The 25275-nt window shown below is 34.5% G+C and overlaps 1 protein-coding gene across 1 annotated transcript; it reads right to left on the bottom strand.

Annotated features, from left to right (window-relative positions):
- Positions 1-10236: 10236 nt before the first annotated feature.
- LOC149535555 (protein SOSEKI 2-like) lies at positions 10237-13742 on the bottom strand. Its single transcript, XM_089805080.1, has 5 exons — positions 13544-13742; positions 12954-13023; positions 12589-12701; positions 11405-12395; positions 10237-10567 (listed from the first exon to the last, which is right to left on the bottom strand). The coding sequence occupies exons 1-5, from the start codon at positions 13725-13727 to the stop codon at positions 10393-10395; spliced, it is 1533 nt and encodes a 510-aa protein (XP_089661206.1). The 5' UTR covers positions 13728-13742; the 3' UTR covers positions 10237-10392.
- Between the last annotated feature and the right edge of the window lie 11533 nt (positions 13743-25275).

The following is a 25275-nucleotide window of genomic DNA, read 5'->3' as shown; positions in this document are numbered from 1 at the left end:
AGATTATGGTGAACTATTCTCTCTTGTTGCAAAGTTGACATCCATTAGATTTATTTTGTCTCTTGCTACATCATATGATTTAGAGATAGAACAGATGGATGTGAAGACAACTTTCCTTTATGGTGATTTGGAGCAAGAGACTTATACGTCACAGCCTGAGCACTACATTGTTAAAGGTAAAGAATCTTTGGTTTGCAAATTAAAGAAGTCTTTGTATGGTTTGAAACAATCTCCTAGGATGTGGTACATTAAGTTTGATGCCTTTGTGTTGTCAATTGGATTTTTAAGATCGAAATTAGATCATTGTGTTTATTTCATATTTGAAAATGATCACCTTCTTATTGTTGCATTATAATGATATGTTGCTATTTGGGAAGGGTAAGGGTGTGATTTTTTATTTTAAGTCTTAGTTGTCAGCATAGTTTGAGATGAAAGATCTTGGGGCAGAAAGGTACATCTTGGGCATGGAAATTAGTAGAGATAGGTCTAACAGAAAAATTTTGTTGAGTCAGAGTAAGTATGTGAAGTCTGTGTTGGAAAGGTTCAACATGGTAGATCGTAGACCATTGTGTGTTCCTGTTTCTATGGAAACAAAGTTATATGTAGATTATTGTCCAAAATCTTCTAGTGAGGTGGAGGACATGAGTAGAGTACCTTATGCTAGTGCAGTTAGCAGTCTTATGTATGCTATGGTCTGTACTAGACCATACATTGCCCAAGCAATGGGAGTTTTGAGCCAGTTTATGGCTAATCTTGGATAGGTACATTGGGATGCAGTTAAGTGAATATTTAGATATTTGAGGGGTACATCAGATTACTCCATTTTTTATCATGGTAACTCTTCTGGAGCTCCACATTCAGTTTGTATTCGTGGGTTTGTGGATTTAGATTGGGCAAGTGATATTGACAGCAGGAGATCCACTAGTGCTTATGTGTTCAATATGTTTGGTGGTGCCATCAGTTGGATGAGTAAGCAACAACCTGTGGTTGCTTTGTCCACTATAGAAGGTAAGTACATGGATGCTACACATGCTTGTAAGGAAGACATTTTTCTTAGAAGATTGTGTTCTGATATTGGTGTTAATGAGGGACAGATTACTATTTGCTGCGACAGTCAGAGTGCTATTTTTCTTGTAAATAATCCAACTTTCCATGCTAGAACAAAGCACATTAATGTGTAGTTTCACTTTGTGAGAGATATGGTGGAAGATGGAAAGGTAAATTTGGAGAAGGTAGATACTATAAAGAATGTTGCAGATGCATTAATGAAACTAGTAGGCACAAAGAAGTTCAAATGGTGTTCGAAGTCTATGGGCCTTTCAGCCTATAGCGATTAGTTCTTGTTATGTTCTTGTTGCTCTTACAAGGTGTTCGACAAGTGGAAGAATGTTAGGAATAAGGTATCTCAACCTTGGATAATTCCTATTCTTATTATTTATTTTGTAAATGTATTTTTTGCAAATAATGTAATTAAGTGTGAGTGTACATGTCTAGTTGGCATGTTGATGTGTCACTCCACTTGCATCTGTTGGCATCTTGAATTGTGTGTAAGAAAATCATGACTAAAATGGTTATGATGGATTCTTATGATGTGTAAGAGCTATATTTGGAATATTTAATTGTGTGCAAGGAGATCATGACTAAAATGGTTATGACAGATTCCTATGATGCGCAGGATCTATCTTTGGAAGATTTAATTGTGTGTAAGGAAATCGTGACTGAAAAAGTTATGATGGATTCTTATGATGTATAAGAGCTATCTTTGGGAGATGCCCTAAAAATGGAAAGTGCATTATATAAGCATTTTGAGGGCTGTAGATAGTGGAGAGAGTAAGTGTGAGTAATGTATTCTTGGTAGCTACTGGATAAGTCTTCTGTGTCCTGAAAGAGCTTGCACTACAAGTGTGTTGTAACCTTTGAGTTGAAGGTAATACATTGTGCAGGTTTTGGAGGGGTGGGGTTGTTTTAGCGAAAGGTTTTTCCCCACTTGCATATTTTTGTGTTTATGTGTTATTATTTATCTATCTATTTTGTGTATTCATGGTTGACTGCAATATTATTGTTTACATAATATCAAATTATTGTAAGGATTTGAAAGAATTTGCACAATACTTTCCTTAAGAGATTAGTTTAGGAAGATGTTTCTGCACCTGAGTTTCCTTACAATGATGAATTGGGCCGACTTGTGGCTTAGTTGGGTATAAGTAAGGGGGTTTCATGGAGTCTTTAGGCATGATGAATCGATCCGTCCTGGAGAAGAGTGTTAGTGTAAATAATTATTATTTACGCTTTACTTAAGTTTACTTAGGATAAATGCATTATTTTATTATTTCTTAGGTTAGACACCTAGGAGTTTGCGTACTCATATGAGTTGTCATGTTGACAACATAGGAGTAAGCAACTCTATTTTAGCACATGGTGTCTATAACAATAGAATTTGCATAATCAACTAAGTTGTCATGTTGAAAACACAAGTGTTTGCACTCTTAATTAAGCACATGGTGTCTACAACATAATTTTACATGACACACCTTTGTAGGCTTATCCTCTCATCATTGCACTAACTCTTGTGCTTAATGGAGGATAACCCACTCGTGGTGGACATGTGCTTAGTTGTGAGGCTTATCATATTGCTAACTCCTAAACATTCTAGAGGCCTTTATATACAGGCACCTCTAGTGTACATATCAATCAATACATCAATTGAATATTATATTGTTATTCTGATCATACTATGTTGGTCTATTTTGTGCTAGTTATTGTTTTTTCTTGGTCTTGGGTGATTTTTCTATAAGGAAAATTCTTACATGGTATTAGAGCCATAGGAGCATCATTTCATAGCAATTAGACACCGATCTTGCCTCACCTCTCTAAGGACACCTCAACTCAAATTCAGAGTATTCGCAGATATTGGGAGTGTCTAGAGCCAAAGTGGACCTCACCATTGCATCTAGAGCATCAATTTGGTGAAAATTGACTATAAATTCACCTATATTGGCCCATAGTCAAATTTGAGGCAAATTTTTTTTGCAAATCGATACCCGAAGGCTTGATTTGTAAATCTAGTATAATCATTTTCAGATCTACTTAATTTATTTTCAGATCTATTAATTTTATTTTCTCTATATTTTTCAGAGCATTTTGTTTGAATTTTTTTTTAGGCCATTAGGCATGTAGAGATTTTTTTTTTGCAAGAACCAGGTGGCAAAATCTCGGTCCCTGCAAGTAATATTCTATCACATCATAGAATATTCCAACATATTTGATGGGCATATCACATCACACATTCTGGTCACTACAAATCCTAACTGTGCTCAACCCAACACATAGTTTGGCAGCATCGAACAACCAACGAACACATCAAATTTACTTTTGGCTTCAAATCCAAGTTATGTGGTGAGCGGATTGGTTTTTAAACACACAAAATATCGTTGTGTTGGTGCATGTGGGACAAATCAAAACCCACCGCCAGCTTTGTAAACTTCTCGCTGGCCGTCGTCAACTCCTAGCAACTTAGACTTTACAGTAAGTGTGCCAATTCCTAGCGCCATTTTTTCAAACACATGACAAGCCCACATCACCACCACATGGCCCAACTCAACACCCAGTGTGACAAATCTACTCTGTCTACACCCCTCCACATGGAGCTCGTGCCACGTAGATGACTATCCCAGTTAGCTCCACATGGCATGACAATAGTCTGCCCTAGACATGTGTTGCCACGTCACTGAAGACACGTGGCACTACCACATCACACCTTCTATATGCCAAGTCAATGACCGTACGCCTGCACAGATGCCAGATTACAGTCTAGTCACCTGGTGACATCAGTGTCTATATAGCTGATGTCATCATCTGTATAGCTGACATCACTGACATGTCATCCAAAAGGGAATCTTTTGCGGATTTCATCAAATCACTGGCTTAAAATTGATGGTCATTTGATCGTCATTCGCAAGCCTAATTGAACTATTGCGATAGCTGTTTGGATGTCAAATTTAGCCTCATAGTTTTCTGATTAGACCCCTCTCCAGATTCAATTTTTGATTTGACAGTTCGACTTTGGGATGCCATATCTCAGTCATCTGGGCTCCAAATCAGGTGCAATTTTATTTTATTTTGGCTAGAATTTCTTGAACTTTTTAGTGGTGCTATTATTTTCTGGTTTTGATGTATGGATTTGTTAGAAATTACAGTTTTTGGTGACTATACATGTCCAATCCTGCATTTGCAACTTCAATTGCTCCATATAGGATCATCTAGACACATAAATAGGTTCTATTTTTTTTAAAGTGAATAATCTTTTGTCTACTTTCTAGATCTGCAATCAGATTATAAGCTTGTGTGGACAAAAATATCACTTTTAGAAATAAGTTCTTTCTTTGTGTTGTATTGCTTCAAAATTGTTGTATTTTTGAGCTACATTGTAAAGTTCTAGATTTGAACTATTAAAGGAGGTTGTAAACAAAAAAATTAGAAGTTCACTAAGGTCAAAATTGACAAATTGGCCCATTGTAATTGCATTCCACATCATGCATTAGGGGGGATTGATTGATTATTTTTGCATTTTGAGGGGTGCATAGATTTATTGATTTCATAGATATTTATTTCACATGTCAGGGTGGTTTTAAACCAAAGTTGACAAAGAGGAACTATTAGAAATGGAGTGCCTTAATCATTGATCATCTAAGAAGAGAGCATAAGGAAGTATTTCCTTATTTATGTTTCAATGAATTGATCTCTTCCATTGATCAACCACTTGTTGGAGGACTTTTAGACATCATTTATTTCAATGTCACTCATTCTTGCTTTAAAGTCATTGACAAGTACAATTATCCTTATGATATTTGGATAGGTCTTTGGGAAGCATATGGAGATCCAAATATTCCTCCCTTTCCAGAAGACATTATCTCTTTAGTCATTTTAGTTATGGTACCTCCAACTCCATATGAGATCTCATATCCTGATACTCCTATTGATTCTACTAATCTAGTTCCAGCCACAGATGCTCCTGATTCAATGTAGCAGGTATTACCATGTCTTCCTACTTCAACTTCATGGGATGACTTCCTTCTAGACATTGCAGGGCTGTTCGTGGAGTCTCACATTGAAGGTGTGGGAGACATCATCGATGACATAAATCTTCTCTTTGCTGAGGAGACTTCTTCACTTGTTGCGAGGGCACACTCTAACCCTCAACCAGTTGCTCGTTCTGACATGATTGTGGACATTTCTTTACAGTAGATAGAGAAGGACTCTTTCACGTATGAGGAGACAAATTAGTCTGTGGAGATTGTATTCCAATTTCCTCAGACATATAATTTCTGAGGATTCTTCCTACCAGTTGGGGAGCATTCTCTACTACACCTATGGCACCATTTCTTCCTATATGGAGGACCATCATTCAACTTTCATGGTGCAGCTTCTTTAGTCATCAAGAAGCTTCTATCATGGGTGTGCACACATCATTGAGGGGAGGTGGCATTGCTTCTCTTCCTACATCTTCCTATCAGGATGCTTCATTGTCCTTGGAGTTTGATTCAGCATCATGCATAGACATGTTCCCTTGTTTGCCACCATATTTTGGGCATCCACTAGATTGGTTTGTGGCATCTACATTCATCAAGGACTTGTCAACATATGAGCAGACTTCAGAGGCAACATCCACCGCATACTACATTTGGATTCCTCTTCCATCTTCCTATCCACAATGGGAAGCATATTTGCACCTAGACTTAGTGTATCTTCTTCCTAAAGGGAGAAACATTGTTTGTCGGCATTGAAGTTTCTCTTTTCTTCAAACACTTATCATTACGAGATCCTTCACTAAAGGGGGGATTTCATGGAGGGATTTTCTTTTGTATATGCATGATGTATGTCATAATGGGGGACGGGGGGGGTAATGATTACTCCATCCACACATGCATCTTTCTTTCTTATACTTTTCTCTCTTTTTGGGGGAGGGTTTTTCCCATGAGGTTTTCCCTCTTTCTCTATTTGTAGAGAGATTTCATTGCATTTTAGCATTGCATTTGTACTTGGGTACCTAACATGGCCTAGTTTTTGTGAGCTTAAGTGCATTCCCCTAAGTTGCACTTAAGGGGGGGTGTTAGTGTAAATAATTATTATTTATGCTTTACTTAAATTTACTTAGGATAATGCATTATTTTATTATTTCTTAGGTTAGACACCTAGCAGTTTGCATACTCATATGAGTTGTAATGTTGAAAACACAGGAGTAAGCAACTCTATTTTAGCACATGGTGTCTACAACAATAGAGTTTGCATAATCAATTGAGTTGTCATGTTGACAACATAGTTGTTCGCATTCTTAATTAAGCACATGGTGTTTACAACATAATTTTACATGACACACCTTTGTAAGCTTATCCTCTCATCATCGCACTAACTCTTGTGCTTAATGGAGGATAACCCACTTGTGGTGGACATGTGCTTAGTTGTGACACTTATCATATTGCTAACTCCTAGACATTCTAGAAGCATTCTAGAGGCCTTTATATACAAGCACCTCTAGTGTACATATCAGTCAATACATCAATTGAATATCATATTGTTATTCTGATCATACTCTGTTGGTCTATTTTGTGCTAGTTATTGTGCTTCTTGGTCTTGGGTGATTTTTCCCTAAGGCAAGTTTTTACAATGAGGATGTGATCTTTATAGGGCTAGTGGCTGCAACTTGAGAACCAGAGGATTGCTTGGTAGATCAGAGGGTACAAATGTGGATTCTTCTTGGTGTTCTTATCCAGTGTGGATATGGACTAAATGAGATTGGTGTGGAGTTGGCTCTTGTGGGATCTTGTAGAACTGATATTATAATTGTTGTTTGTATTTGGCCCTAACCTGGAAGGCCTTACAACCAAGCATATTGCATGTAATCAATTATTTTATGAATAAAGATTTTTGATTTGCTATTAGATCTTGTTGTTTCTTGTTGTATTTCCATCGTGTGGTTATTTGCTGGGGTTTGGACAATCTCCTTTGGGGATTCTTCTTCCTTGCACTACATCAGATTTAAACCCTTGATCAAGCATCCCCAAAAAGCATTTCCTAACGTGTTTCATAAGATAAGCTCCTTAAAATACCCCTAGAGGTTGCTCTTTGCATTTCTAATTATTTCAATTTTTTTATAGTGTTTTCTTTGCTAAACCTAGTCATAGCAAGGGCATTCTCATACGTGTTTCTTGGCTTTTCCAATGCTTTTTATTAGTCTTATCACTGAGATTTTTTTAACTTGAACATTTATATTCATCTCTCTTAGTACCATTCAAAAATATTACGAGACACCATAGATGTCCAAATTGGTTAAATGAGCACTGATTAAATGAGATACTCAATGTGCATTTTACTTAAATTTGTGAAATGTATTATTATATTTATGAGTTTTGTATAATACGATTTAGGGATACTTTACAAACATCAAGTGTCTCCTATGCATGATGTGTTGAAGCATGTAACCACATCACATGTTATGATTTGCATATGTACTAAACAAGAGAAATCAATATAAATGATAACCAAGCCTAAACTAACCAACCATAACTATGAAATGTTTCCTTTAATAAGACAAGCTAACACATAAAGATCAAGTGGTAAACAAGAACCATGTGCCTTAAAACCATGATCACAAAAAACGTTAACCCCAAACATTAAATTTTTGGGACTAATTTCCTCATTAAATAGTATTTACATGTGTGCCTTGTACACAAAATATCTAACCAATATCATATACAACTTCACAGCCTATATATTCTTGGAAGATTTGCAACAATTTTTCCACTTTTGGGATTACCCCTTACTACACACCTTAATCAAACACCTACACACCTTAATCAAACATCTATGAAGATTTATTTCCCCCCACATATATTAGAAATTGTGGAAAGAGAAACAACCATATTTTTAGAGGGAATGAGAACTTTGTTGAAAAAGTGTTGTCTTTACTTGGAAAACCACTTTTGAAAAATATAGTTATCTATAAGTGGAAAACCCAATGAATCCTCCTTGTACTTATGATTGTTTGTTGGCTAAGAAGTGGAATTCACTTGATGCCTTCTACAAATCTAACAATTCCAAATGATTGGCTAGAATGAAAACAAAGTGGTATGACCCATCCCCTCTTCAAACTTAACTTTGATGGCACAAATCATAATGGCATAGTTGTGAGAGGAAGAATCATAAGGGGCATTACTAATGACTTTTTAAGATTTCCCCCCACATATATTAGAAATTGTGGAAAGAGAGAAACAACCATATTTTTAGAGGGAATGAGAACTTTGTTGAAAAAGTGTTGTCTTTACTTGGAAAACCACTTTTGAAAAATATAGTTATCTATAAGTGGAAAACCCAATGAATCCTCCTTGTACTTATGATTGTTTGTTGGCTAAGAAGTGGAATTCACCTGATGCCTTCTACAAATTTGACAATTCCAAATGATTGGCTAGAATGAAAACAAAGTGGTATGACCCATCCCCTCTTCAAACTTAACTTTGATGGCACAAATCATAATGGCATAGTTGTGAGAGGAAGAATCATAAGGGGCATTACTAATGACTTTTTAAGAGTTAAACTGCAATTTCATCCCACCCATTAGGTTTTAAGAATAGTTTAATTCATATTTTCAATAAAATAGTCTACGTTCACGAGGGATAAGCAAATAGCATTTAAAAATCTAATGTTTCTTAATAAACATTAGAGATTGTGAATAGTCTTCTTAAACTAATTAATCTATACTTAAAATATGTACTAATTTTTTTCGTTACAATGTTTATTTTGGATTTTAAACTCACATGTGGCTACTTAGCAACTAACTTGCCATGTTCGGTAACAATGTTTCTCTTACCTATAGTATTTGAATATGTTTCATATAATCCTAATTCAAAGGTTCTATTTTCAAAATATCATCTTTTCATTATGGCTTTGAGTGTTGCATGTTGCTCAAATATCACAAATAATAGAGCTCTTTTTTTACTATTGTGATATTGCTATTTGGATTCAATTGTACAGTTTTTTAAGTCAAACTTGTTGACCCCATATTTCATGAGTAGCAATTCATTGAACCCATCTCTCATGATAATGAATGAAATACTTAACACACATTGTATCTAGGTGATGCTCACATAAGTGAAGTACCGAGACTTCCCCCAATGGGTCACCCATCCTAGTACTACTCCAGCTTGAGTGTGCTTAACTAGATAGTTTTCTCCTTGGTTAAACCCACTTTGCTTGCAACCCCATTTATTTTCAACACACTTTGAGCATACCCATTGCACACCAAGGTGTGATTGCTAGTTTAATTCAATTGGTGAGTTTTATACCATTTATTGTTCATGCTAGCACTAAATGATTGAAGTTGTGATACCTTTTTGGGTCAATGTGTAGATGGGAGTGTTTGAAAAGTGGTTATGCATGTTTGTATTTTGCCAAATATGTACCCAACCAATAACACACCAATCACTATGCATGTGTGCATATGAATGTAATATTAAAAGTACATTAATATAGTCACTTTGTATTCTCCAATTAATCTTTTGACTTTGTAAATATGTACACCAATATAAAAAAAATTAAATGTCACCTTTTTTGTGCAATGTGTTGCGTAACAAAAACATTATTGTACTCAGAACTACATTTCAAGTATTAACTAATTAGTGTAAAGCAATCGATTATTGGGTACTCATCATCACTCTCAAAAACTTATCTTTTGGAAAGTATCTATCATAAAATTATCAAGGTCATTAGACCCCATCGATTAATAAAACTTTTCCTTTAAAGAATTCAATAAATACTCAAAAGCTAAAACCTCAATTTTACACAACTAACTCACATAAAAAAATACTGAACAAACCATTGCAATCGAGCCTAGAATTTAATATATGTAAAATTAAAATATAAGTAAGAATCCCTTCCCCTAGTTGAAGAGTCCTTTCCACTACCCTCTCGTTGATTTCTATCTTCTACCGAACGGTCCATTGTGTTTCGCAGGGCTTTGTTCATTATAGAAGCTCTATTATGAAACGTGTAAGATGCAGATTCATCTCAAATAAATTGGAGTGAATGTACACGGTCCCGTACAATTAACTGACAGTCGACTGGAAATTAGCCGCTTTAAGAGTAAATGAGGCACACCGTAACGTTGATAAACGTGAAAGCAGAGGAACATGTTTTCTAAACTACAAATTTCGCATTGATTACGCCACACAGAACTTGGAAACATGAGCCTAAAATTTGTTCATGATTGCCCAGACGTTAATAAAAAATACAAAAGCACGACATAATCCTGCAGCGGGCCAGTACATTTTATCTCTGCCCAATCCACTGTAGCATTTATTATATGAAAACAGTAGTACACGAGAAAATATTCTCAGTTCCTCAAGGAAATCTGTTACTGCAGCTCCCATGGATGTTTCTGTCATTCATTAACTCTCTGGTGGGTGTTCTCTGTGAATCCTTCTTTGAAGACTTCAATCTGGGAATGCATTTCGTTTTAGTGCTAACCTGATCTCTCTCCTTCTCAACCATGGCAGCCATCTCTGACTTTGATCCTCTGCAAACAAAAAACGTTGACAACCGGAGCAATAAACAATTGAACTATCAGTGGACGATGATGATTGGAAATGACTCTCCATAATTTATAAATCTTGAAACAAATAAAAAAATCAAATCAAACATTTGAAGAATCTTAGAAACACTTAAAGTCAAAAACTTATTGACTCGTGTTTGTTTCTCATGATAATGCAGAACACATATAGCACTAAATCCCTCACAAGAACAAATAGCATACACAATCCTTATGATAACTTATAATAATGAGTGTTGAGTATTTTGGCCTAATAGTTTATAGTTTAGATTATATTTGAGTTATTTAATATTATTGTTTGGATCACATTCTATATCTATCATCAAGATGTAAGTAAAGAGGTGTATAAAATAATAAAAAATTTCTAGTGCTAAGAATGTCATTCATTCTTGTTAGAGAATGGTTTATATGGGTCATAAAATGCATAGAAAGTGAGGTTGAAAGCATAGTGGATTTAATCATGGAAGGAACTCTCTAGTTAAGAGCACTCAGATAGCAGTATTACTCGGATAGACGATCCCCCTCACATCTGTAAGCATCACCTAAACACAATTAGTGCTAAGTTTTCTATTAATTCTTATGAGAGATAGGTTCATATTAACCACTACTCATGAAACATACATTGATTAATTTGACTAGACCAACTACTATCACAACATAAATCAATAAAATGATTATATTCGTGCGCTAGGTGATAAGATTGTGTGTGAATTTATCAGCATCAACATTTCAGATGATGCTCAATAAATTAATTTCAAAATTAATCAGTTAAATGTAATAAGATTAACAAACCCCATGACCTACCTTTCAGCATTATACGAAGAAGATCTGATGAGTTTGGGATCTGATTCTGCGTCAGCTTCGACATGAGCTTTCATTTCAACAATACTGCCGCTGAAATACTCCTTCTCTGCCCTCTGAGCATTGGCCATGCGTAGATCCTCGCCCAAAAAATCCAGCTCTTCTCCGAGCGTTCTATTAGCAACAACCTCAGTTTGAGTCTGGACATCATTCTTAGAATCAACTGAGACTCGAGCTGGTGTAGTCCCTGAAGATCTCACAGGCTTGTGAGACACCGATTGAATATTAGTGTCTTCTACTCCCAACGATCCGCATGAGATTAACTGCAGCAAACTGAATCTAGCGGAGGATTGAGTTATGTTGGGTTCCTCGAATCTCACTGTTTTTCTCACTGGTTTTGTCTGGTGGGTTTCATCATGGACTCGAGCAGAACAGTTTGAGGAAGAAGATAAGGGAGACTGTTCTCCCCCACTTAACTCTGTTGAGTTCTGACTGCTCTCACTCCTTTTTGATGCTTCTTCTCCATCTTCTTCTCCCTCGGTGAAAACTGTTTTCCCACGTCTTTCACTGGTCTGTGTGGCAGCATCGGCCAGGTGAGTTATCTTGGAGTCCAGGGGTCCCGACTTGAAAAGTTTGTACTCTCCATCAACAATAATGGATTGGTTGTGTATTTTTTCTTCTGATCTTGGGCGGTAATGGGGAGGCTCAGATCTAGTGCTTATATTGCCTATGTCATCGTCTCTGATCATAGCTTTGGTTTGGGTTCTACAGCCATTTTGAGAAAAGGGGAGCTTGGTGGGTAATAGATCATTATGACCATGGGAATGTTCATGCCCATTTTCAGCTGCAGGTTTACCCATTAACTTGGTCTTAGCAACAAGAGATCTATTACTAGAATGGCTCGGAGTCTTGTCTTGGGAATGGATAGATGTCAAGCCTTCAAGAGATTGCTTCGTACTCAATATCTTGTTGCTTGCAGCTCCTTGATACTTCTCTGATACATACAAAGAATTATATGAGTTCATTGAGTCTCAATGACATGTATATGAACTTGAATTTGTAGAACCAAGAATACCATGTTAACAATATTCAATATAAGCTCTTTCATTATAGATCTCTCCATACAGAAGCAAATGATAAAGATAATTTTAAGTAAAAGGAAACAAACAGGAGTTTAGGGCACAAACCAGAACACCCATCAAAGAGCTCTGAAGCCTTGAGAACATATTCAACTCCGTCAACTGGGTATAGAATGTCATCCTCGGACAAATCGTTCCAAACATAACCATTCTTGTAGCTCCTGCATTGCATGCATACACACACTAAGTTCTCAAACAATATATTATAAGGTATTATTGTCTTCTGCAAAGAAGATTCTTGTGTCAGCACGACAGAAAGTTCAAAAATGAAACAATGGGATTCGACAAAACAAATCATTATTGATTCATCTGGATCTAAGTAAGGAAGCATAATAAGTTACATCCTTGCCTTTTCTACAATTTACCCAGCCGAAAACCTTTGTGATAACTTATACATGGTTATCAATCAGTACCTTTTGTAAGACCAGGAGAACAATGAGGGCAGAGCTTTTCCTCTCAGAGTGGTCAAACGATCTGCTACATCTGCAAATGTAACAACATAACGAAGGAACCGTTCTAAACCATTGTTAGTCTCAATTGACACAACAACATATTCTCCATGAATTAATGTAGTGTTACAAGATTGTATTTGTACCGACACATTTTTCTTCTGATAATGGATGGTTGGTTGTGGTTCAAATTTCCAATACAGGTAAGAGTTCATTTCAGAAACAATTTCCCAAAACTACCATTAAGATTTCTATAAATTATATTTCCTCAATCTATCATCGGAATGTCAGAGAGCAGAGATTTTTCATCTTCTTATACTCCTCAACATCTTAATAATAGATCATGAAATATCACTAAAAATATTGATATTTTAAAAAAACTTACACCAATCTAAATTCAGAAGAAAAAACAGCCGTAACTACATTCATATTCGAAAGATCCCCTTAAACCAAGATTAAACTTTTATTTGAAATCTATGGCACTATGTTTCAGAGAAAAGAAGCTGAAAACTGGTGACTGAAAGTATGTTTCAGGTAAAGTAAATGCTAAATACCTCTCAAGCGTAGCTCTTGATTGTAAGGTAGGACGACTTCCATGAAGTGGGGATGTTCAAGCTGACCGCCTCTGCTCAAATAATACACAACTTGCATTTTCTTCATCTCTTTATGTCTGGTGTGGATGGAGACCTTTGCCAGGTCGGGGCTCAAGTCTCTGTTCATCTTCATCCTCACATCCATATCATATGCCTTGAAACATAATAATAGAGTCCGTTATCACATATTTGCAAACGCATTCCTTGAAATAAATAGAACCTCCACCAACAATCTGACAGGGACTTGAGGCTAGGGGACACAAGTACTTGATAAAGAAAAAAGGTTATACATAACCAGTACAGCCTATATGTCTCGCTAGAGTAAGAAATCTATAGATCAGAAGATCCCTGCAAAAGATGCAGAAGAGTTAAAAATTTCGTGTGGGTTAAGTAACCTGGTGCAAGCAAATGGCAAAAAAACACCCGAAGTAATGAAAAACACACTGGATCGAGACAGTAAGAGTACATTACCTAGTGCATCGAAATAGTCACATTGTTTAAATTGACTCCACAGATGGCAGAGAATACAACTACTCAGTACTACCATTAGAGGGTACTGAAAACTTCCTTAAAAATGGTCTTACACGGTGACAAGCTGTGTAAACTGTGTACCCCTCTGCCCAGTGGTCCATCTTCCTTTATAAGCTCCGCACATTTCAAATTTTCAAATGGGACAAGGAGGGGTTTTTAATATATCATTTCTTGCTGAGATGCTGAGCTTAAATTTAATCATGGACTAATGAAATTGAGGGGTGAAGGACACTTGTGGGAGTGCCCGGAGGAATCTTTTTGGTTAAAAGAATTAAGAGTTTAGTATTTCAAAGTTGCCAAGGTAGTGGTTTTGGATCTAGCACTTGTCCTTAGAATTTATGTCTTCTGCGATGATCTGTGTACTAACTCCGGATATGAAAGACATTGGGCCACGTTCTGTTCTATGTGAGATCTTGTTAATGGTGCTCATCTTTTGTCCATAGCTCTCCACAGTTTTGCTCATTGTCAAGCTCTCTATCCAAGTTAAAAAGGTCTCACCTTGTGTCTTTTCCTCCATCGGCCTTTTCACACACAAGGATAAGACGGATCACTGGCATCTTCCTCTTAAATGAAGACTTACGCTAGGTCTCTTCTCCTCTCTGCAACGTCGCTTTCTCTATTACTAAATTAACTAATAAAGCCCATGTTTGACTTATACAAACCGACATTAGTCCGAATGCTCTGCAAGCAGCCGGCCGAAAAATTATAGAGAAACTGATATTTTTATGTATAAATTCATTTAAATTGATAGTCCACGTCTTTTGATGACTCTCGCTTTCTGTTCAGAGGGCTAGTTGCATAGAGCCCACTGCCAAATACAGGTCAACTCAGCACTTAACCAATGTATGTGGGATGAAAATCTCAGGTCATCATCATACAATGAATTTAAAATTCGAGCTTACAAGCAAGTGAACTCTTTTGCCCTTCCTCATTTATTTCCTTGGAAGTTTCTTATTTTCATATGGAGTTACTAAACCAAATCTGATATGCATGAAATCAATAAATAAATAAACAGTAAGGGCCGGTTTGGTTGCAAGCATAGGAATTGAGAATTAGAATAGAAAATTTGAATGAGAATGGAAAATGAAGAATAGGAATGGAAAAATGCGATCCAATCTTGTTTATCCCTTGTTTGGTTATGCAAGCTTAAATTGGAATAGGGTTAACTTGCAATCGGCGCCGTTTGAAAATATTTTGAAGATGCAATTGGCGCCATTGGAAAATCGCTGAAATATTTGAAAATATTGAAAGCAAAGTTCCCGCGCTCACCCCAGGTCAAAGCGGATTTGAAAATTTAATCAAATTTGAGAAAGCGAAAATGAATGCAAGAATAGCAATTCCAATTACAGGTATTTTTTGGAATGGACAAAAGCTCATTTTGGGGCTAAAATGAGAATACGTATTCCTATTCCCTATTCCTATTCCACACACCAAACAAAGAATACAAATCATATTCTAATTTTCTATTCCTATTCCGGTTGTATTCCAGCAACCAAACGGACCCTAAGATCTGAAGCGTGTTACTGCTGATAAATAGGAGTTATATATATATATATATATATATAAACTACATAATTTAATCTTCACACGAAAGTTTTTAAGAATTAATAATATTCAGCAAAAATTTGATTCCATCTCGAGTTCTATGTTTTACTTGCTATTGCACATATTCAAAATGAAATCTAAGATCTACATATAAAATTAAATAATAAAAAATAATACCATCACATACCTTAAGAGAGTTCATTGTTACTTGAGGCTTGCTTGAATGCTAAGGAATGTAGATTTGATCTAAAATTCTGTAGCATACTTTTGATAACAACATGATAGTATGAAGGTGTGATGCTTGATAATTATAGTGATGGCTTTGCTTGGGATATGGTGATAAATACTTGATAACTTGCCTATATTGCAGATAATCAAAAGTGCTAGATAGGAAAATGAGTCTATGAAAATCTCATTTATATGTCTCATATCACATTTGATCAACATTGGGGGTTGAGAAAAATTAAGAAACGAGACTTATAAATGGATTAAAAGAGAAAATTGAAGTATAGATGCATAGAAAAAATAAATAACATATTTAAATTTATTTAATTTAGAGAGAGATTAATTAAATATTTTTTAAAAACAATATTTAATTATAAGAAACCAAAGGAAATTTTAATAAATATTAGAAAGAAAATGATAAATTAATTATATATTAATTTACTATTTAATTAATATAAAAGAATAATACATTAATTAATTAAAATAAAGTTTAACTAATATAAAAATGATAATAATTAATTAAATATAATATGAATTAACTAAAATGAAACATTAGTCTTATTAAATAACCATAATCATAGTGGTTGCATAGTGACATGTGAATTTATTAACAAAAAATATTAAAGAGTTGACATAAATAATGTAAATATTTTAATTATAATAAAAATATAACCATCATTTCAATGTTTATGATATCATTATGGAGGACATATTTCTATTGTACTTATGTTTATTCACATATTTTTAATTTAAGAGTTAATTTTACTATTAAAAAAATTTGTGTAATTTAATAAATAATGTAAAAGTATATCATTTTACTATTTTGTTTCTTACATAGATTTTTTTTTTTAAAGACATAGTACATAAACTAATGTCAAGACACATATCAAGGAGTGGATTGTAATGATGTGACCATTTTAGTGTTAGTATGTTCGCATAAAGTCTTACATTTTATTTTAAATTTAAAAGCATTTACATATCAAAATTCATTATTAATTATAAACATGATATTTTCAAAATAAATACTATATAAAATTATGTTTTAATTGGGTATGTGCACAAAGATGGGGACCAAAAAAATTTCACTTTTTATTTTTCCCCATCCAAGACATATTGCATACACACTATAGTGTGTATGCGCTATGTTAGAAGATTGGTTGAAAGCATGAATGTTGATGATATTCCTATGGGGGACTATTGTAGATATGTTACTATGATGATATGTTACATTCATGACTAAGTTTGTCATTGATGTTAACATAGTAGTTTTTTGTGGTATCTAACAAAAGAACAACAGAAAGATCAAGTTGGTACGGATGGCTAATTGAGTGTTTACACTATCCGAGGTATATGGGAGACTCTTATGAGTATCTAGTATATGTAGTTAACATCAAAAGAGGAAAGGATAAGTCTAGAAGAAGTTATGTAAGTTTTGGTGATATCTATTCTAAGATAGAATTTACAGAGGCATGTTCTCATAAACTTGTTATATCTCTTAGCAGAGTTGTTATTCTAAGAATCGAGGTTGAGGACATGAAGAAGACAGGTTGGTGATGATGTGGCTAAGCTTGCTCGTCATTAAATGAGAAGGTTTAACAGCTGACTCAAGGAATTATTTTGAGGACTCGGTATAAAGAAAGGACATTTTCCTTTATCATAATGATATGTTTTTATGATTGATGATAAGCATCAGAGAGTACAGAATGCAAAGTTGAGTAGAGTAGTGCAGAAGTGAAGGAAACTTCATTGCCAAGGTTTTGCTGAGTGATCTGAGGTTTGATATTTCAATCCAAGGTTCGTGACCTAGTCTACAAGGTCTGACAGTGATTGGTTTGATTGATAGAACAAAGGAAAGAGGAAGATAACAGTACATTACTTGTTTGAGTAGTGAGTTTTTCTTGTAATTGCATGTTTGGGCAGTGGGCTCTTTTTGCATACATTGTACCATAACTCTTAATAGGGTTGGAATCTCCTAACAAGGATTCAAAGTCTCCTGACAGGGACTCTATGTACTAAATATTGTAATAGACTCCTAACAAGGTCCATCCTCTAACAAAGAATATTTATATTAGTACATCATCTTGTGGGCATCATTCCCACCTGGGTTTTCCCTTTGATCAAGGGTTTCCCTAGTCAACATATATGGTGTAACTGTCTATGTGCATTTTATTATGGTTGATGTTTACTTGGGTTGAATGGTTTAGTTTGTTTAAAGAAGATAAATGTTTTAATTGTTGGATAATTGATTCACACCCCCCCCCCCCCCCCCCCCCCATTCTTAGTTAACTTGGTGGACTATTGTTTCTAATAATTGGTATCAAAGCATCAGGTCCTTGAAGATAAAGTTTAATAACTTTGGGAGATCCATGGTGAATATGTTCAAGAAAAATAGTCTGAAGTTTGATGGAACAAATTATGACAGCTGGAAAGAAAAGATGAAGACATATATGTTGTGTATGGGTCTAGGATATTGGATCTTGACAAAATTAGAGAAGACAATCATTGTTGAAGAGGACTTAGAAACTTGTATCAAGGCAAAAAGAGATCTTTTCATGTGCAACATGAGAGCTAGAGAAGCATTATTGACTGTACTTTCTAAAATTGAGTACAATCAGGTAAAATTACTTACTACTTCACATTTGATTTGGAAATCTTTGGAAAATAGTTTTGAAGGTGATGCACATTCTAAGAAGATGAAGCTACAAAGTTAGATTTGTGTGTTTCAAGATGCTAAAATGATGGAAGATGAATCTATAAGAACAAACATAGGCAAGATATCATAAATTATTGCAAGTATCAAAGCTCAAGGAGGAACCAAAGAAGATGATGAGGCTATATGGAAGATACTGAAGACTCTAACACCATCATTTAAGTTGGTAGTTCAGATGATACAGTTGTTGATATCTTGTACCAAATATTTCACAAAGGAGACATTTCTTGGAAGATTTGAAGTAGTTGAGAATGAACTTAGACAATTCGGATAATTAACCAGAAAAGAGACAACTTTAAGTGCCTTGAATATTTGACCTAATTTATCAAGGAGCACAAGTGCTAGAGGAGATTTTGCTAGTAGTAGCAGATCCAAAGAGGACAGAAAGATTGAGGAAGGAGTAGCCCTTCTGGTAAGAAGAGACAAAGGAGGTAAGAAAATTTTTAAATGTTGGACTTCTGATGAATATAGTCATTATGCATCTAAGTGTCCTAAAAGAGAGAAAAAGTATAAGGGAAATCACAAACCTAGAAAGGATAGAGAATATTTATATGCAAATGAAGATGATGATTCTGATGAACAAGCATTAAGTGCTAGTGATGATGAAATTGGATTTGTGGAAATTAAAGAAGAAAGTCCAAAGAAGGTAGCTTTGGTGTCACAGGCTGAGAAGAAATCTAATTGGATAATTGATAGTGGTTGTTCACATCATATGGCTAGTGACATGAACAAGTTTGTTGACTTCAAAAGTCAAGATGGAGGAATTGTTAGAGTTGGAAACAATGTAGCATGCCAAGTTAAAGGTATTGGATCTATAACTCTTGATGGTAAAACTAACATTGAAGATGTATACTTTGTTGATGGTTTAAAGCACAATCTTTTGAGTGTTGGACAATTAGTAGACAAAGGTTATCAGTTGCAGTTCACAAAAAAGACATGCATGATCAAAGACAAAGATGGAAAGGTAATTGGAACATGAACTAGATCTAGAGGTAATGTATTTTAGTCGAATCCTACTGAAATGACATGTTTGGTTGCAAAGGTAGATGACAGTTGGTTATGGCATAAGAGATTTTGTCATATAAAATTTGACAGTATTGTGAAGACTGGTAGAATGTTTCCAGTTAGAGATTTTCCAAAGATTGTAAAGCCTACTAACACAATTTGCAAGGAGTGTGTTTTGGCCAAACATAATAGAACTTCTTTTCCTAGCAAGAGATTTACCACTACAGCAAGTTGGAGATTGTACACACAGATCTCAGTAGTCTTACAAAGATAAAAGGATTCTATGGTGAAAGGTATTTTATGATTATAGTTGATGACTTTTCTAGAATGATGTGGGTTGCATTTCTTAAATAAAAATCTGAGGGATTTGATAAGTTTAAGATATTCAAGAATAGGGTTGAAAATGAATATGGTATGAAGATTAAATGTTTAAGATGAGATAGAGGAAGATAATTTACTTCAAATGAGTTTAACATATTTTGTGAAAAAAATGGAATTAAGAGACAATTATAAGCTCCTAGAACCTTTGAATAGAATGGTGTTGTAGAGAGAAGGAACAAGTCAGTTACAGATTCTTGCTACAAGAGATATGTTAGCAGAGAATTATGTATCCAAGACATTTTGAAGAGAAGATGTGCATACAATAGTCTACACTATGAATATAGTGCAAGTTAGAAAGGACACAAACAAGATCCCTTATGTGCTGTGGTTTGGTCACTCACCTACAGTTAAGTATTTTAGAATTTTTTGGAGTAAGTTTTATATCAAAAGATATGATGATATTGATAAGTTTGATGCTAGAAGTGATGAAGGTATGTTTATTGGTTTTTCATTGAAAAGAAAGGCTTATAGATGTTATAATAAGAGAACTAAAACTATTACAAAAAGTGAAAATGTGAGAATTGATGAGAAATTAAGAATACAAGATAGAATAGTTTATTACAATTCATATAATGATGTTGTTACTAAGCCAAGTAATGATGAAGTATTTCTTGAGACTAACAATGATTTGTAGAATGAAGGAGAGCCAAGGTAGGAATAAAGCTCAAAACCTTCAGTAGAACCAACATTTGAGATAGCAACTCCTACTTCAAAAAAGAATATGATAAACAATCACCCATCCAAGAAGATCATCAAAAGAAAAGATAAAGGAGTGATGACAAGAAATAGAGTCAATGAAGAACTATGCTTGATATCTCAAGTTGAACCTAAGAATGCAGATGAAGAATGTAAAGATGATTATTGGAAACAAGCCATGAAAGAGGAATTGGTTCAGATAGTTGAGAATGAGACATGGAAATTGGTCCCCAAACCAGCAAACAAGAATGTGACAGGAACTAAATGGGTATTCAGAAACAAGATGAATGAGCAAGGAGAATTTGTAAGGAACAAAGTAAGATTGGTATGTAAAGGTTACTCACAACAAGAAGGAATAGATTATGATAAGACCTATGCTCCAATGGCTGGAATAGAAGCAATAAGATTATTCATAGCCTATGTAGCATAGAAGAAATTCAAAGTATATCAGATGGATGTCAAGTTAGCATTTTTGAATGGAGAACTTCAAGAAGAGGTATACATTGAACAACCTGAAGGATGTCCTTTGATAGAAGACATTACATAGTATGCAAACTAAGGAAAGCATTGTATGGATTGAAGCAAGCACCCACAACTTGGTATGCAAGGTTAGACAAACATTTGACAAAAGTTGGATATAGCAAAGGTATGGCAGATAGTAATCTGTATTGGAAAGAAATTGATGATGGTTTGGTGATTCTAGTAATATTTGTTGATGATATCATATTTGGAGGAAATGATGAGGAAAGAAAAAAGTTTTCTGAAGAGATGAAGAAGGAATTCGAGATGGGTATGATAGGAGAGATGAAATATTTCCTAGGATTGTAGATTGTATAGAACAAAGAAGGAATCTTTATTTCTCAGACTAAGTACTTGAAGGATTTACTAAAAAGTTTTGGTTTGGAAGCATGTAAACCTATTGGAACACCTATGGTAACTGGACATAAGTTATCTACAAAGGATGAGACACCTACTTTTGAGCAGAAAAAGTATAGATCTATGATCAAAGAATTGTAATATCTGATGCACACAAGGCTAGATATAGAAAATGTTGTTGGAATTATTGCAAGATTCTAAGTTGATCCTAGAGAAGCACATTATGTAGTAGTAAAAAGGGATATTTAGATATATGAAAGGAACATTAGAGTTAAGATTGTTGTATGACAAATCTAATGATTTTACTCTAAGTGCTTATACTGACACAGATTGGGCAAGCCGTATGGATGACATAAAGAGCACTAGTGGTGAAACTTTCTTTCTTAGAGGAAGATTGGTTTCTTGGTTAAGCAAGAAGTAGGATTGTACATCACAAAGTACAACAGAAGCATAATATGTTGTAGTAGCAAACAATTGCAATCAAGTTATCTAGATGAAGTAGATGTTAAAGGATATACGGATAGAAATTAGTGAACCTATTGTCATACGGTGTAACAACGCAAGCATAGTAAATATGTCTAAGAATCCAGTATTGCATTCAAAGACTAAGCACATTTCTATCAAGTATCACATGTTGAGAGAGAAAGTTGGAGATAAGGAAATCATATTGGAGTATGTGAGCACTAAAGAGCAGATTGCAGATATATTCACTAAGCCTCTTTCCAAAGAGACTTTTTGAGTATTTTTAAGGTATGCTTGGGGTTATGCCCCTTCGTACATCAAAGTAGAAGATGCAAGAGTGCATCAGTCCAGGATAACAAAGCACCTTTGTTTGTTTGGACTGAATGTTGATGCTTCCTGTATGGGGGAGTATCTATGATGGACAGAGCCATCTAAGACTCTTGTTAATATTGTTTTGAATAGTGTCTCTTGACATTCAAGCTAGTAAGAATCAATTGTTGCAGATGCAATAAATTTGGTTGTTGAAACCTTTGGCATTGATGTCAGTGGGGGAGAATATTGCATGAAAAACATTATGTTGAGGGAGAAGTATTATATGAAAAACATCATGGAATGATAGTTTGATAGAAAGCACATTGAGGTATATCAATGGGGGAGAATGATTGATGAAGAGAATTTGAAAAGAAGATTAATGGTCTTTTATTAGTATTCTTGGAACTAGATGTTTTTCATCTATGTTGTCAATGCCAAAGGGGGAGATTGTTAGAAGATTGGTTGAAAGCATGAATCCTAATGATATTCCTATGGGGGAGTATTGTAGATATGTTACTATAATGATATGTTACATTCATGACTGAGTTTTTCATTTATGTTAACATAGTAGTTTTTTGTGGTATCTGACAAAAGAACAACAGAAAGATCAAGTTGGCATGGATGACTAATTGAGTGTTTACACTATATGAGGATATGGGAGATACTTATGAGTATTTGGTATATGCGGTTAATGTTGAAAGAGGAAAGGATAAGTCTAGAAGAAGTTATGTAAGTTTTGGTGATGTCTATTCTGAGATAGAGTTTATAGAGGCATGTTCTGGTAAACTTGTTATATCTCTTGGTAGAGTTTTTATTCTAAGAATCAAGGTTGAAGACATGTTGGTGATGATGTGACTAAAAGATTGCTTGTCATAATATTGTGTGTACAAAGAGTTATTCAAGTTGCAAGGCAGAAGATTAATGTTATCACTAAGTGTAACATGTTCTTAATGTGGTCCTATAATAATTAAATGAGAAGGTCTAACTACTAACTCAAGGAAATGTTTTGAGGACTTGGTATAAAGAAAGGGAATTTTCCTCTATCATAAATAGGAATGATATGTTTTTATGATTAATGATAAGCAATAAAGAGTGCAGAATGCAAAGTTGAGCAGAGTAGTATAGAAGTGAAGGAAAATTCATTGCTGAGGTTTTGTTGAGTGATCTGAGGTTTGATATTTGGATCTAAGGTTTGTGACCTCATCTACAAGGTTTGATAGTGATTGGTTCAGTTGACAGAACAAAGGAAAGAGGAAGATAATAGTAAATTACTTGTTTGAGCAGTAAGCTCTTCTTGTAATTGAAATTGCATGCTTGGGCAATGGGCTCTTCTTGCATACATTGTACCACAACTCCTAACAAGGTTTGAATCTCCTAATAGGGATTTGAAGTCTCCTAACAGGGTCTCTATGTACTAAATGTTGTAATAGACTCCTAATAGGGTCCATCCTCTAACAAGGAATATTTATATTAGTACATCATCTTGTGGGCATCATTCCCACAAGGGTTTTCCCTCTGATCAAGGGTTTCCCTAGTCAACATATCTAGTGCAATTGTCTATGTGCATTTTATTATAGTTGATGTTTACTTTGGTTGAATGGTTAAGTTTTTTTAAAGAAGATAAATGTTTTAATTGTTGGATAATTGATCCACTCCCCCTCCCCACCAATTATTGTGGTGGACTATTGTTTCTAACATGCTATGCTTTGTATTGTCCAAGCCATAGGCTTAAAAATGGAAAATTATATAGTGTGTACGCACCATAGTGCATATGTACTATATTTTTATAATAGTGTGTACACACTTTAGCACATATGCACTATGTTTTTCCATAGTGTGTACACACTCTAGCGTGTACACATTATTTGAAAATTGAATGAAAGTGCCACTTTTTCATATTCAAATAGCGTATATGCACTATAGTATATACACGATATAGTTTGTATGCACTATGGTATTTGGATTTTTCTTGGATATCTAATCAAAAGGCTTGGACATTTGAAGCAGATCTGAGACATGATTTCTAGCAAGTATACACACAAAAATGTAGACTTGGTTGTGTGACATCCATCAGCTTTACTCATGGTTATTTAATAAGAGAATCGAGTTACATAAGATTATACTTCTCTTTGTTAGCTATCTAACCATATAATTTTATGTGATTTTGAATTATGTTAATCCTTTCATCACTAATTTGTTTTCAATGAATATCCATTTTTTGTCAAAAATCAACTTGTAGTATTTTGTGAATAGATTTTCACTCTTTCATCATTTCTTGTAACAAGTTACTTTTCTAGAAACTAGACTCCATTCTACACACTTAAAAAATTATTATTATTTTCAATTGGCTTCAATAATTTCTAGGGGTGTTACAACAAAATTTCCCATTTTTAAGATAACTCCACTTTAAAAATTCATAATAAATCAAGTATAGATAAAATTTAGCAAAATAATATTGGTTAAGCTACGTAGTATTAGAAAACTCCCCACTAGAGTGATTAAAAAAATTCAAAAAACAAATTAAGATTTTAGGGGGAGCACACTTGACATAGTATGTTATAAATTTACTCAAAAAATAAGACCACTTTGTGTGTTCCCCCTATTTGAGGGCCTTAAACTCTAACATTTAACATAGAAGTTAGTAGTTTAGAAACTAGATTCAAAGGGTTACAACTTTTGTTCTCATCATATCTTTAAATATTGAGTCCAACTATCTTCAATTTCTTGCCAAAGTTTAGATTTGCCTGATTTTACAAAAAAAAGTGGCAACTTGTACCCCCTTTTTGGTCCCACATATTTGTACACTTACCTAATTAAAATTAGAAATTTTAGTTAAATGTATAAATATAAAATAATAGTAAAGTTATTAGTTCCTGCCACAACAAGAAATGATGGAGGAAGCTTGGATGCATACCAAATTATTAATCTTTATTTCCTTTAGCCAATAAAA

The sequence above is a fragment of the Cupressus sempervirens genome, chromosome 10 (genome assembly GCF_028749045.1).
Source record: "Cupressus sempervirens isolate cs-2001-9-10 chromosome 10, ASM2874904v1, whole genome shotgun sequence".
NCBI classification, from domain to species: domain Eukaryota; kingdom Viridiplantae; phylum Streptophyta; class Pinopsida; order Cupressales; family Cupressaceae; genus Cupressus; species Cupressus sempervirens.
Note: the sequence above shows the minus strand (reverse complement) of the source record. Positions and strands in the feature narration are given on the sequence as shown.

Bases quoted from the DNA above. Each gene is read 5' to 3' on its own strand.
- LOC149535555 (XM_089805080.1), bottom strand. From the start codon at position 13,727: ATGGATGTGAGGATGAAGATGAACAGAGACTTGAGCCCCGACCTGGCA. The intron at 12,702-12,953 runs GTACTGATTGAT...CATGCAATGCAG, and splicing joins TTCTCCTGGTCTTACAAAAG to GAGCTACAAGAATGGTTATG. The intron at 12,396-12,588 runs GTTTGTGCCCTA...TGTATGTATCAG, and splicing joins GCTCTTTGATGGGTGTTCTG to AGAAGTATCAAGGAGCTGCA.